General features: G+C 41.3%; 1 protein-coding gene across 2 annotated transcripts in view; it reads left to right on the top strand.

The window, feature by feature from the left end:
• RXFP2 (relaxin family peptide receptor 2) overlaps window positions 1–13,531 on the top strand; it is a 60,176-nt gene that overhangs the window by 7,410 nt on the left and 39,235 nt on the right. For both annotated transcript variants that reach the window (XM_029210253.1, XM_029210254.1), the window contains exons 2-4: window positions 7,312–7,458; window positions 9,810–9,887; window positions 13,335–13,440. In XM_029210253.1, the coding sequence (XP_029066086.1) occupies window positions 7,312–7,458; window positions 9,810–9,887; window positions 13,335–13,440 (331 nt within the window). The remainder of the gene's footprint in view (window positions 1–7,311; window positions 7,459–9,809; window positions 9,888–13,334; window positions 13,441–13,531) is intronic.

Raw genomic sequence — 13,531 nt, 5'->3', positions numbered from 1 at the left:
CTATTTTACATTTGGTAATGTAAAATAGATAGCTAGTGGGAAGCAGCCACATAGCACAGGGAGATCAGCTCGGTGCTTTGTGTCCACGTAGAGGAGTGAGGTAGGGAGGGTGGGAGGGAGATGCAAGAGGGAGGAGATATGGGGATATATGTATATGTATAGCTGATTCACTTTGTTATAAAGCAGAAACTAACACACCATTGTAAAGCAATTATACTCCAATAAAGATGTTAAAAAAAAAAAAAGTAAAAGAGAACTGCTCACTGGCTATGCTTGATCTGAAATCACTTTGAATGACTTTTTGTTCATTTTCAATACTATATAGTATACCATTGATAAATATACCACAATTTTTATCCACCTTATTTTTTTCAAGGACGTTTGTATTGTTTCCAGTTTGTGGCTATTATAAGTAATGTTTCTGTGAATATTGCTGTCTGTCTGAGTCTCTTGGTGCACATGTGCATGCATTTCTTTTTTTTTTTTTTTTTGCGGTACGTGGTCCTCTCACAGTTGTGGCCTCTCCCGTTGCGGAGCACAGGCTCCGGACGCGCAGGCTCAGCAGCCATGGCTCACGGGCCCAGCAGCTCCGCGGCATGTGGGATCTTCCCGGACCGGGGCACGAACCCGTGTCCCCTGCATCGGCAGGCAGACTCTCAACCACTGCGCCACCAGGGAAGCCCAGCCTCTACATATTCTTAATGGTGACTTTGTTTTATTTTTATTTTGGGGTTAACAGAAGTTCTGAATTTTAATATAGTCTAATTTAGCTATCTTTTATGATTAATGCTTTCATTTTTTGTTTTGTTTTTTATTTCCCTTAAAATCCTATCCTAAAGGGATAAGTCTTTTCTCCTATATTATCTTCCAGAAACTCTATTGTTTCACCTTTAATCTTTAGATCCATAACCTACTTAGAGGTGACTAACCCCCAGTACTGCTCTGCAGTGCCACTTGGTCCTAAATCAAATGTCCGTGTGTATCTGTATTTTTCTGAACTTTCTGAAGTATTGTATCATTATCGTAAGTCCTGATATACAGGTAAACAGTTCTCTCACCTTGTGTTCCTTCTTCAAGACACAGCTATCTCCTCCTGTCCTTTATCGTCACCATATGCCTTGGAGAAACAGCTTATCCGTTTCTACGCACACATACATATACATGTACACTTATGTACACAGGTAAATATGTACATGTACACAGGTAAATATGTAAGTTGATTTGACTAGAATTTGAGAGAATTACCACCAAGAAGAACAGCCAGTGAAAGTCCCTAGAGACAGAGCAGTCAACCACTCAGAGAGGAATTGGAAGAGACAGCCATGAAGGGAAAAAGCTATCATCTTCTCTCCTCTGCACATTTCCCTTGCGCAGTTTCTGTCAGGTGTCACCCTGTCTCTTTCATAATCACCCTTTCCATGTTCTTCTTCCCTTGATCCACCACAGTGTTCATTCTCTGAGTTCATTGTACACAGGCAGATTTTAGGAAGAAGCCAGTCTCTCAAACTCATGCAGAACAAGATAGGAATTTAAATACTAAAAACCAAGATATGAACCTAAAAGAATGCATCCCTTAAAATGAAGCTTAAGCAGTTTACTGGTCAGTAGAAGAGATGTTTGGGGAAGAGAAATCCTTCTTGTGCCTGCGTATACCTTAGACCCCACCAAGAACCATGGTGTTCAGTTTGTGACCCACATAAAAGCACCCAGCCAAGGGGGACATAGGATGGAAATCCATCCCTGGTGAGCATGATGTTGGCAATTTAAAATTCTGGTTTTCTCCTATTTAAATCAACACGTATTGAACCTATACTCTGTCCCACATAGTTAAGCATCATTTCCCCATATCTGTCCAAACATTGGGCAATAGTCTGAAGAGGGAGATGGGGTGATGGTTTCTGCAGATAATCTGTGAGTAGGATCCTGAAGGTCATTCACCAGTCAGAGGTGGTGGGTTTGTCTCAGAAGAACACTACAGAAAATAGGGGCTTAGAGAAACTCAGTTAAGGTAGGAATCTTTGAAATGGGAAGAAGTTGGGGTAAATGTATGCATGCAACTAGATCTGAGTTCTACACATACTGACTGATATGGCCACACAATATCGTCAAAGCTGGGAGGACTGAACAGTAGCATAAAGGGACAAGATTTCTAACTTCAAAAAACAACCACCAAGAGGGTAATTTCTCTCCACTCACCTTAACATAACCGCTTTTCCCGTTGCGGAGCACAGGCTCTGGACACGCAGGCTCAGCGGCCATGGCTCGCGGGCCCAGCCGCTCTGCAGCATGTGGGATCTTCCCGGACCAGGGCACGAACCCGTGTCCCCTGCATCAGCAGGCGGACTCTCAACCACTGCGCCACCAGGGAAGCCCTTCAACATAACCACTTTTTAAGGCAGACTTTACTAGTTTCCTTCAAACAAATAATAAATTCGGTGCCCCAGAAAGGTGAGGTTTTAGTGGCGCTCAGACTCTTCCCAGAAGGAGGGGGGCGTCCAGTAGGTGGACTCAGTGAATGAACTGGTTCACCTTTGCTTCACTGAGTAGCACGCTACTCCTCTTGGAGATCCTGCCACCTGAGCTCCAGGTGGGAATGGACGTTGTTTGCCTTGTTGAGGTAGCACGTAGTACGCACTCAGCTAAAATTTCCTAGATGTTAAATGAATGTTTCTTCCTGTGCTGCAGTAACTGGCTCTTTAGATAAATGGCAGAGGCTCCCCTGCATCCGAACTGGATTAAGCTCCACTAGGAGCAGTGCACGCTGGGAAATGTTCTCACTGGCCAGGTTCCTCTGGGCTCCCTGGGGGTGGTGGGACCTTCATCCCTGGCGGGGCTGTGGAGAGGGTCTCAGCCAGAAAACTAGGCTGAGACGATAAAGGCTTTCTTCAGCTTCATGCAGGACAAGCATTGGCAGAGAATCAGAGAAAGCAGAGAGGGTCTTGATCACCTCCGTCGATTCTCGAACTGAGCACCTATAAGATCATTCTCACCGGTAGTTTCCCAACAAGGAAGGGGTTTCTGGGCAACAAAGTATGTCCTTAGGCAGCAGTCAGTTGGTTTCCAAAAGCTATCAAGGAGTCATTTTAGCATCCCTTTGCACAGATATGTCCAGAACATTGACCAGAAGAGAGACGAGAAAGACCATTATGGAGAAACGTTCTTTCATATGTTCAAACCTCCTCTCAGCTGTGTGTTTGACACAGGTCCCATAGAAACTGCTGCAGAAACTACTGACACAGCTTGTATGTAGGCATCCTCCGTTTTTATAATCCCCGAGTTTCAGTAAAACTATCTCCACTTCCACAGATGGCAGGAGGAATAGACAGCATAATATGCTGTCTACAGATGGGTATTGATTCTTTTTCAGTATGCGCCAAATACAGCAAGGATTCTTTTTTTTTTCTTTTTTTTTGCGGTACGCCAGCCTCTCACTGTTGTGGCCTCTCCCATTGCGGAGCACAGGCTCCGGACGCGCAGGCCCAGCGGCCATGGCTCACGGGCCCAGCTGCTCCGCGGCATGTGGGATCTTCCCGGACCGGGGCACGAACCCGTGTCCCCTGCATCGGCAGGCGGACTCCCAACCACTGTGCCACCGGGGAAGCCCAGCAGGGATTCTTAATCATTTTCTAAATTGTATAATAACCGAACGATAAATACCTTGAAGACTAAAAAAATACTTTCTCATCAAAATAAAAACATTACCCTGCACCTATGGCAATTCTACATTTTTAAAGGGGCTATTCCTTCAACTGTTCTTTTATTCCTAAATCACCCATTAATTCATTTGTTCATTAAAAAAATTTTATTGAGCACCAAGTAAGTATGAGGCACTAGGTTAGACAACTGGGATTTAGGATACAGAAGGCAAGGGGTAGGTAGGGAATAGATTCTATTTATTTATTTTCCTTCCACACAAAATTTATACCTTGAGTCGTTTTCAGGAATGTTCCATTCTGGGGTGAAAATGTAGAATTTTGAGAAATACAGTTGGTAGGTGCCGTTTGTACATGGTCAGTCTTTCTCCTCCCCTTTCTTCACCCATACTTGCTAGGTGAAACCCATTTTTTCCCCAGGGAAAAGGAAATAATCTTGATCCTTCTTGTCTGTGACACTTGATTGTTTGTCTCCCTCGGAATGAGTCTGCATCTGTGAGGATGCACATTCAGTTGAGTCCAACCCTCAGAGAACTCAAGGATATCTTCATGATAAAACCCTGTAACGGAAGACAATATTCCACCTTCAAAATATCTTACACAGCCTCAGTTTTCTGTTTCAAAATTGTCTTTAATCAAATGCTTAATCACCTCTTCTAGATCGATAAAAAATATTATTAGGAAGTTGTAAGGACATTTTTGTTGCTTAATCATTTACAACCCCCCTTCAGCTTTCAAAAGAGATTTGAGGCTGCTTAAAATAGAAAGCATATATGTCACATGGCTTTTAAAATAGAATAACATGAAGAAGTTGGAGAAACTTTACTGTAGTCCTATTATTTCTTTCATAGAAGTCATATAAAAAGATCGTGCAATTCTAAGGCACAGCAACCTTCCATTAAAGTCCTAATTTTTCACTTTGCATTGAAATTGCCTGTATGCCAACATTAACCAAGGGTCTACCGGGGGCCAAGCACTCTTCAGCACTTCACAAGCACCATCTTGTCTGGTTCCTGGGATATTATCATTACCCCTATTTTAAATATGAGAAAACTAAAGTTTAAAGAGGTTAAGCAGCTTGCTCGGAGTCACACAGCTTGGGAGTGGCAGAGAGGGTTATAATCTGGGTCTGATGGTCTCCAGAGGACTTCATTACTAATGAATATTTTAAAATAGTGGGTCCCATGCCATTAGTGGCCCATGAGATCAACCTTTTGATGCCTTTTCAACTGAATAAGATAGAATAGCAATGATCAGAGTTCATCCACTGCAGTAAAAGGTAAGTAATATTTCAAGAAATTTTGCTTTCTGTGTGTGTGTGTATGTGTGTGTGAGTTTGTCTGCCAGACTGTGATGTGATACCAAGCTTATTTCTAACTGTGAGTTACTATTTTAAACAATTCTAAAGCTGCTACACTAAGAAATATTGACCCTTATTCATGTTCCAAACACAGGAGGACAGCTAGTTTTTATAAATCTGCCCTCTGTAGAAATCGCTATAAGAAAGAAGTTAAGAGATTTTAAAATCTATGACTCAGCATCCCTCTCCCTGTGTGAATAGGCTTCACACGCCAAACCCCAGAGCCACACAGCAGAGAGTTTTCCTAAAATAGTCAGACCTGACTGGTCTTATGCCCAGTTGCTCATACTAAATCATTCATCGACCACTGCAGCAGGAGCAGAGAAAATGGTTCTTGCTTTTGTAAAAACAGAAATCCAGTGGGTAGGAAAGAATCTGAGGGCCACACTCGCCACTCAGGCAGGCCTAGTGGATGCAGGAGCAGCAGCTCCCGTGGGGGGATGGACACTGCTTCATCTGCCTGTGCCCGGGAAAGGGCCAGGCGCTGCTCTTTTATGTGTTTGCTGGGTCTAGAGGGTCACCATGACTAAAGGACTAAAGCTCAAAACCTCAATCTACTCATCCTCTCTAACCATATCACTAAAAGCTTGACATGCACCGTAACTCAGACACAGCTTTAGTGCCTGTAGCAAACCCCTGCCCTTTTACAAACGGCATGATTTGTTAAACAAGGAAGGCCAGCAGCCTTCACCGACTTCAGGAGAGCCTGGTGATCCGTCTGGTGGGAGAACACCTCCATGCAAGGCAGCATTTGCTTGGAGGGCCCAGACCTCGCCAGGGTGTTTTCCCAAGAACCAGAGTAGAAGTGCCTTTATATTCTCAGCCTTCATTCCTCATCTTTACGTGGAGATAATAATACCAACAACACAAAGTTGCTGTTAGGATGAAGTGAAATAATTAGGAAACACCCAGCACACAGTAGAAGATGCTCCACGAAGGTTGGTTCTCTAGTTCTCTGCAGTATTAAAAAGCCCCGTACCCCCAGCCCAAGAGAATTCCTGGCCATGACGCCAACCTTCCGTGGTGCGGTTAGGAAAACTTTGCCAACAGCCCTTGTTGCCTTCAATTAGTCAGGACGAGTAGACTACTGCACCCTGCCTAAGTCTGCATTCTCCTTAAATCTGTTTCTGTGAAGTTTCATCTTGCGCTCCTTTCCCCCCACACACTCACATTTTATACCCTTGACTCATTTATTTTGCAGCTGGGAGTTTGTACCTCTTAATCTCCCTCGCCTATTTCTGTCCAACCCATACTCCCTTTAAAAAAAAAAAAATAACATGACTTGTAAATTTTTACTAAAGTATTTACGAAAAAAACACATCTCCTTATTTTCTGGAAAGTGCTCTTTCAAAATTAAAAGAGTGTCTCTTGCATCTAAAATTCTGGAATTTCTTTGGTCATCCTATCCGCAGTTATAGTAACTTTGTAAATGTTAATTATATTTCCTTCCTGTGCTTTCTCATTCAACCCAGCAGTTGTTCAACTCTCATTCATTTTCTCTTACATTCCCAGCACAAGAAGACTATTTTTAATTCACCCTCATAGGGGACTTATGCTCCTTGAAGTGCAGGTTCCTGATTACCCCTAGCAAGACGGTTAAAAATGGGCCTCTGGGGTCAGAGGGATGATCAAATCTACCTGTGTGATTTTGCATTCTACTTCCCTAACCCTGAAATAGGAAGGATACTATCACCCACACATAGACTTGTTGAAGGAATAACTGAGATTAACCACTGTGCAAACTACCTGGCACACAATAAGCCCAATGAGTGTTAGATGTTATTACTCAGTATTATCTCTCCTTGTTCCAATGCGGTTCTGGATTTCACTGTCATGCACACCTAAACTCTCCTTTTGCATGTGTATTTTCATTATGTTACTTCAAATCTTCCTTATAAAGGATTAATAAGTAAATAAATCCACCTATTTGGTCCTGTTAGCTCATAGTTTTACCTTTTGGTTTCCAGGAGTGGAAACCAAAATTAAACAGGTCTTTAATTTCATACAAAAGTAGGACAATTGCTTTGGTTTTGTTTACCGTTGCCTTCCTGAAGCAAATTCAAAATGAGCCCTGATTCCACTCTTGGTATAGCTGGTGTTTGGTATGATTGTGATTATTTTAAATGTTATAATTAAAATTATAACATTATAATTTTTTCAGAGAAACTGTACACTAAGAATAACACCAGACAAACTCATAGCATTTTGTGAAAATTAAATGGAATAACACAAAAAGAGTTTGGCCATGTTAACAAGTTCTTCTCATTACGTAAGCCTTCTGTCCCCTCTTTCTCATAGATTTTGCACTGACCGAAGGAAGTACAATCACTCCTTTGTGCCCAAAAGGGTACTTTCCCTGTGGGAACCTGGCCCAGTGCTTACCCCGTGCTTTTCACTGTGACGGCACGGACGACTGCGGGAACGGAGCTGATGAGGAGAACTGTGGTGAGTCCTGGGCTCGACTCCATACGGACGCCAGCCCTTGTGAACCGCCCAAAACTGTGGGTGGATCAGATGCTAATGGTGATGAAAAAGGGGAAAAGGGGATTTGGTACTCTATAGGGAATGCTATTGTGACACAACTAATTGCTTCCCAGTGGATTTGTGATAATTACCAGAATTTTCATATATTGAGGTTGCTTAAATCAGAAGTACAGTATTACAAAAAGTTGTATTTGATGAAAAAATAAAATTATTTAAAGTTCTACTTGGATACCCATATGTTAATTTTAAATGGCTTACTATGACCGCTTCCCTATGGCTTGGTAATTTGGTTCAGCTTCAGGAATATCCTTAAAGTGCAAATGGGCCTGCCTAGAGAATTAAGTTATTCAGTAGACCTATATCCAGTGCCCCTTGTGAGCTCTCCAAGTCACCAGGACTCAGCAGGCTCAAGGGAGCCTCATAAGCCTGCCCTTATGCAGTTCACAGGGACCATGTGAAGAAGCAGGACAGTAAACTTGTACGTAAACAAATTAAATAATTTCAGAGAGCGATAAGTGCCATGAAGTATATAGAACAGGATAATGGGATAGAAAGTGAGTTGGGGGAAAGGCTACTTTAAAGATATAGCCAGAAAAACCCTCTCTGAGATGATGACATTTGAATTGAGAATGAAATGAAAAGAAGAAAGAAACCATGAAATATTCTGGCAAAGTTCCAGGCAAAGGAGACAGCAAATGCAAAGGCCCTGAGGCTGAATGAAACAAGACAATGTGTTTGTGGGAAGGAAAAGCCCGATTGGCTTGGGCGGAGTGAACAAGGATAAAGAAGAGGTTACAGGGGTCAGATCACGAAAGGTCTTATAGGCCATTTTAGGTCTGTATATCAGGACTGTACATGTCATCTAATCTAACCCGTGTATTTTTCTCTCGAAGAAACTGAAGCCAAGAGAGGTTGACATGTCTAGTTAGTCACAGAGTATACGCTAGAACCCAGGTCTCCTGAATCTGAATGAATCCCGTGTGATTTATACCACACAGAACTGCCACTCCTTGGCACTGCCCAGCTAGCAATCAGAGGCGATGGCAAAGTCCAGGAATGCCAGTGTGCAATGCCGGTAGAATCTGCTCTCCTGCCCCAGCACCGCTGCCTTCACCACCTGTGAATCACTCCTACTCAGCCTGTAGGGTGCAGTTTAGGTGTCCCCTCCTCCCCTGAGAAGCTTGGCTTTCCCAGCCATGCCTCCCCACCCTGAAGCTCCACCCCAGGTCTAGGACAAGCACCCTTTCTCTCTGTTGCCATAGCACCCTTGGTATACCCGGACGACTGTACTAAGGACTGCCTTGTCTTCACACTGTACTTCTCTCACTAGACATAAACTCCTTGAGGAGAGTTCTCATTTGTTTTGGTGTCACCAGATCCTAGAACAGTAGAGTACAATCAGTGCTCGTGATGGGGCAGCTCTCTGGATGCCAACGGCAAGTCACTCAAATTCTTGGCCTTTCCTCTTCAGTGCAAATCTTAGACCGTGCATGTTAGCTACCTCATGAGGGTGTTAGGAACGCAAATTAAATAATTCATGTAAAGGCATCAAATAGAATAATTTTAAAAACCACTGAGGTTATCAGCAAGAAATAAACTAAAATTTTCAGAGATCAAAGGGACCTGTGGGCAGTTATTTAAATTTACTTTTCTATTTGTATGAACTTCAGTATCATACATCATATTGTGTGTTTTATCACTTTAAGAGCTTATGCTAAAGTAATGATGCTTCAAAAATCAAGCCTTCTTTTTTAAAAGAATACAATTTTATTGCAGAAAACGGAACACTTGGCAAATAAGCAGATTATATCATCTGACAAGTTGAGAAAATATTTTTCTCATCAGGACTAGACAGACTTTATTAAAAGGAACTTGGTTTTTTCCTTATTAAAAAGGTCAGGTGCCATAAACTTTGTCAGAACTCATTGCATATATCAAGTATGTATCTACATACACGTATGCATATGACAAAATAAATTTCAGATTATATTTTCTTCTGAGGACCTCAAAATTAAGATCAAACATTTAAAATGTCAGCGTTAGAAACAGGTGATATTTTTCAAGATGGATACACGTATGGAAAATAATCATCTATTTTCATTATATATTTTATGATACACACATTTAAACTATTTGTAATTGCAGAAAAAGACTCCAGATGTTTGCCTGCCTTTCCCTCCCTTGTTATCTTTCTATTACTTAAACAAATTTTTAAAATTGATTTCATGATCAAATTTTTATACTTTTGTTTTGTAATTTGATATTTTATTTCTAGAATAACTGACACATGTTCATCGCCGTGTGTTTCACAGGAGACACTAGTGGATGGGCGACTCTGTTCGGCACAGTCCATGGAGATGCTAATAATGTGGCATTAACACAGGAGTGCTGTAAGTGGTATTGGTTTGAAGACTCAGCCTCAGCTTTGCGAGCAACATTATTTATGGGGCATGGATTTATATGGGTAGTGTGATAAATTCCCTTTAGAATTTCAATTTCGGTTCAATGTATGTCAGTGGTCAACTGGTCTGTTATCTGCTCTTGGGACTGAAAAGAGAGAAAGAAGAAAACAACATGCTCCATTCATGCTCATTCTGTGTATTAGCCTGAGTGCAAGAATACATAGGTACTGAATACTTGTGACAAATAATAAAGCTCTCACTCCCTTTGCTTACTTTCTTTAATAAAGATATTAAGCGCCAACTACTTTCTAGGACCTGTGTTAGGCACTGAGGGTGCAAGGATGGCTGAGGTCCTCAAATACCTCACACTGTTGCAGGAAAGACAGGCCCTTATAGAAGCAGGAATGGTACAATATTTGTGCGAAACTGAAGGAAGGATGTTTGCACAAGGGAATGTGGAAGCCCTTTGGGAGAAATGATGGCTGTGCCAGGGATGGGGAGAAATCCACAGACAAGGTGACATTGAGGTGGGCTTGGAAGTCCTTGGATGGAGGGAAGGGGAAGAGGTGACGGGATGAGCAGGGTAGCACGATCTGCACAACAGTGGGGTCAGTCAGAGCCTGCTTCACATTCATTCTAGTACCTGCGTTGGAAGGGTGGAGCCAGCCCACAAAGGGTTTGGGGTGCACTCTTTGGAGTCCAGCCTCTATCCCAGAGATAGAATTATATCTCTCTATATACACAGATTATATTATATGTTAATATGTTATTATATTACATATAATATGTATATACATAGATATAATTATGTAGGTGTATATACAATTACAAGCATACATTAGTATGTATACATAATATATGTATATAAAGTCCATATATTAAATACTACACTATAGTATATTATGCACTTTATAATACCTGGTTATAATTACCACTTATTATGTACTTTATTATACACAAATATATCATACATAAAATTAGAAATTGAAAAGAGTAAACTAAAAAGCTTAAAAATAAATATAACTGAAAATTCTAACATTTTCTTCCGGAACCACAATGGGTCATCTTGCACACATGGCACTGTGGAGATCGCTGCTGTATACAAGGTGTAACCACCAAAGTTGTGAGCTTATTTCCATTTAGTGAAGAGGAAGATGAAGTGATAAGAAGTGTATGTGAAAATGATTCTTCTACCAGAATTTTAAAGAATGGGTTAGAACAGTGTTCTCACCCGGAGACAGTTCTGCCCCTGGAGAACGTTTGGCAATGCCTGGAGACATTCTGGGTTGTCACAGCTGGAGAGGGGTGGGTGACTGCTGGCAGCTAGCGGATGCAGGCCAAAGGTGCTGCTGAACCTTCTACAGTGCACACAGGACAGCTCCTCACGGCAGAGAATGATCCTGACCTGACCCCAATGTCAACTTTGCCGAGGTTGAGGAGAAAGCTTGGTGAAAGAGACACTGAACATTATGTTTCTTGCAACGCTCCAGACTAATACTAAGAACCTGAGCCCAGAAAATACCTCTGGGAAGAGTGAGGTAGAGAGAGCTTCAAGAGGCACTTCAGAAGAAGAATCCAGAGGTTGGGGTTTGACTGACCTACAGGTGAGGGAGTTACACTCACATTTCTGGTTTAGTCAACTGGCTCAGCTTGGAGTACACGAAATTCTCTTATTGGTAAATAAGAGCTTCCAGTCCTAGGCTTTCAATCTAATAATGTAACCGCTATTTTCAATGTCAATTAAACATTGAAGTAAACAGTCTGGAGTTATCTTTAGGAAGTTGAGATGATTAGCATAAGCCTACGAACACCACAGAATATTTTCTAAACACGTATACACTAGAATGCATCTTTTGGATTAGGGAGGCACTCAATAAAAGTTTGTTGGATTTACTAAAATTTGGTGAAATTGATTTTAAAGATAAAGTTTGAATAAAAGTGATCTAAAAGAAGCAGAGCAATTAGAACTTATAATCAGACTTAAATAAATAATAAATATAAACATTTGAAAATAACTCTCACTTCTTTTAGCTCCTTCAAAAAAAATACCCACAGGATCAGAGGCAACATCAAATGCTCCATTAATATCATCCCCCAACTCTCTCTCTCTCTCTCTCTCTCTCTCTCTCTCTCTCTCTCTCTCTCTCTCTCTCTCTCACACACACACACACACACACACACACACGAGTCATTGTTCTGTGGACCAACTTGGCCTGGTTTATCCATAGATTTCTCATATGCCATTATTTTAACAATTAACATAATTAATAACTACATAATATATAAATAAAAGAATTATGTGATAGTGTTTATATATTATTAATATGATAAATCTTACTGATTATGGTAATATGCCATTGTATTAATAATTATGTGAGTTCCTTCAAGGTAAATCCTAAAGTGTTTTTCTTCCTTCTGAATGCTTCAGATAGATGGATCTTTGGTCTTTTTCTGCTTTACAGTTTCTCTACAACTTTTACCTACCACGTTAACTTCATAGTAATGAAAAGCTAAGAGCGGGAATGATAGGGTGTCTGGGTTGGTTGATTTCACTAAGGCACAGTGATGGCCATGCCCAGCCTGCATCTCACTCTTGTCGCAGCTCTAAGAGAAGTTTGAAAGGGGGAAAATAATTGAGTTTAATTTTAACCAACAAGCATTTACTGAGCAAGCTCTTTGTGCCATTCAGTTAAATGGAATTGACTCAGTTACACCCATTAAAGATTTACTCAATCATACTCATGTTTTTCATTGAGAAGAACTTAATCTTGTTCAACATATGCTTTTATGCTATTTAAACATCCCTGTGGTTTCTTTCTAATCCCTTGTTAAATGCCTCGGAAATGACCACTGGAAGCTAGAACTGAGATGAATATCACATGAGTCTATATTTGTTTTTGGTTTTGTTTTTCATACTTTATTTATTTATTTATTTTTGGCTGCATTGGGTCTTCACTGCTGTGCACGGGCTTTCTCTAGTTGTGGCAAGCAGGGGCTACTCTGTTGCAGTGCACGGGCTTCTCATTGTGGTGGCTTTTCTTGTTGCAGAGCATGGGCTCTAGGCACGCGGGCTTCAGTAGGTGCAGCACGCAGGCTCACTAGTTGTGGCTTCTGGGCTCTAACGCGCAGGCTTAGTAGTTGTGGTGCACGGGCTTAGTTGCTCTGCAGCATGTGGGATCTTCCCAGACCAGGGCTCAAACCTGTGTCCCCTGCATTGGCAGGCGGATTCTTAACCACTGCGCCACCAGGGCCAAGTCTATATTTGACTAGGAGAAAATTCTTGTTTGCTTTTATTATGGACCAGAATAAGTTCATTTAACAAGATGTGAATGTTATACATTCAATGGAAAAAGAACAATGCCAGTTACTAGAAATAAAGTCATAATTAAAGAGGGTTTTTTTTCCTATTGAATCGTTACTCTTTTTGCCCCCTAGTTTTAAATCAGTACCCACAACGCTGTGACTGCAAAGGAACTGAGTTGGAATGTATAAATGCTGGCTTGAAGTCTGTGCCAACCGTTTCCAGCAATGTGACATTACTGTGAGTAAAGTTCAAATCTGATATTTGCTCTTGAAGTCACATGAAAACCGTGTAGTCTAGTCTAACCTCTCTTTGTTCTGTTTTATGCTAC

The sequence above is a fragment of the Monodon monoceros genome, unplaced genomic scaffold (genome assembly GCF_005190385.1).
Source record: "Monodon monoceros isolate NGI ecotype Baffin Bay Population unplaced genomic scaffold, NGI_Narwhal_1 Super_Scaffold_8, whole genome shotgun sequence".
Lineage (NCBI taxonomy): Eukaryota > Metazoa > Chordata > Mammalia > Artiodactyla > Monodontidae > Monodon > Monodon monoceros.
The sequence above is the reverse complement of the archived record's forward strand: the minus strand, read 5'-3'. Positions and strand labels throughout refer to the sequence as shown.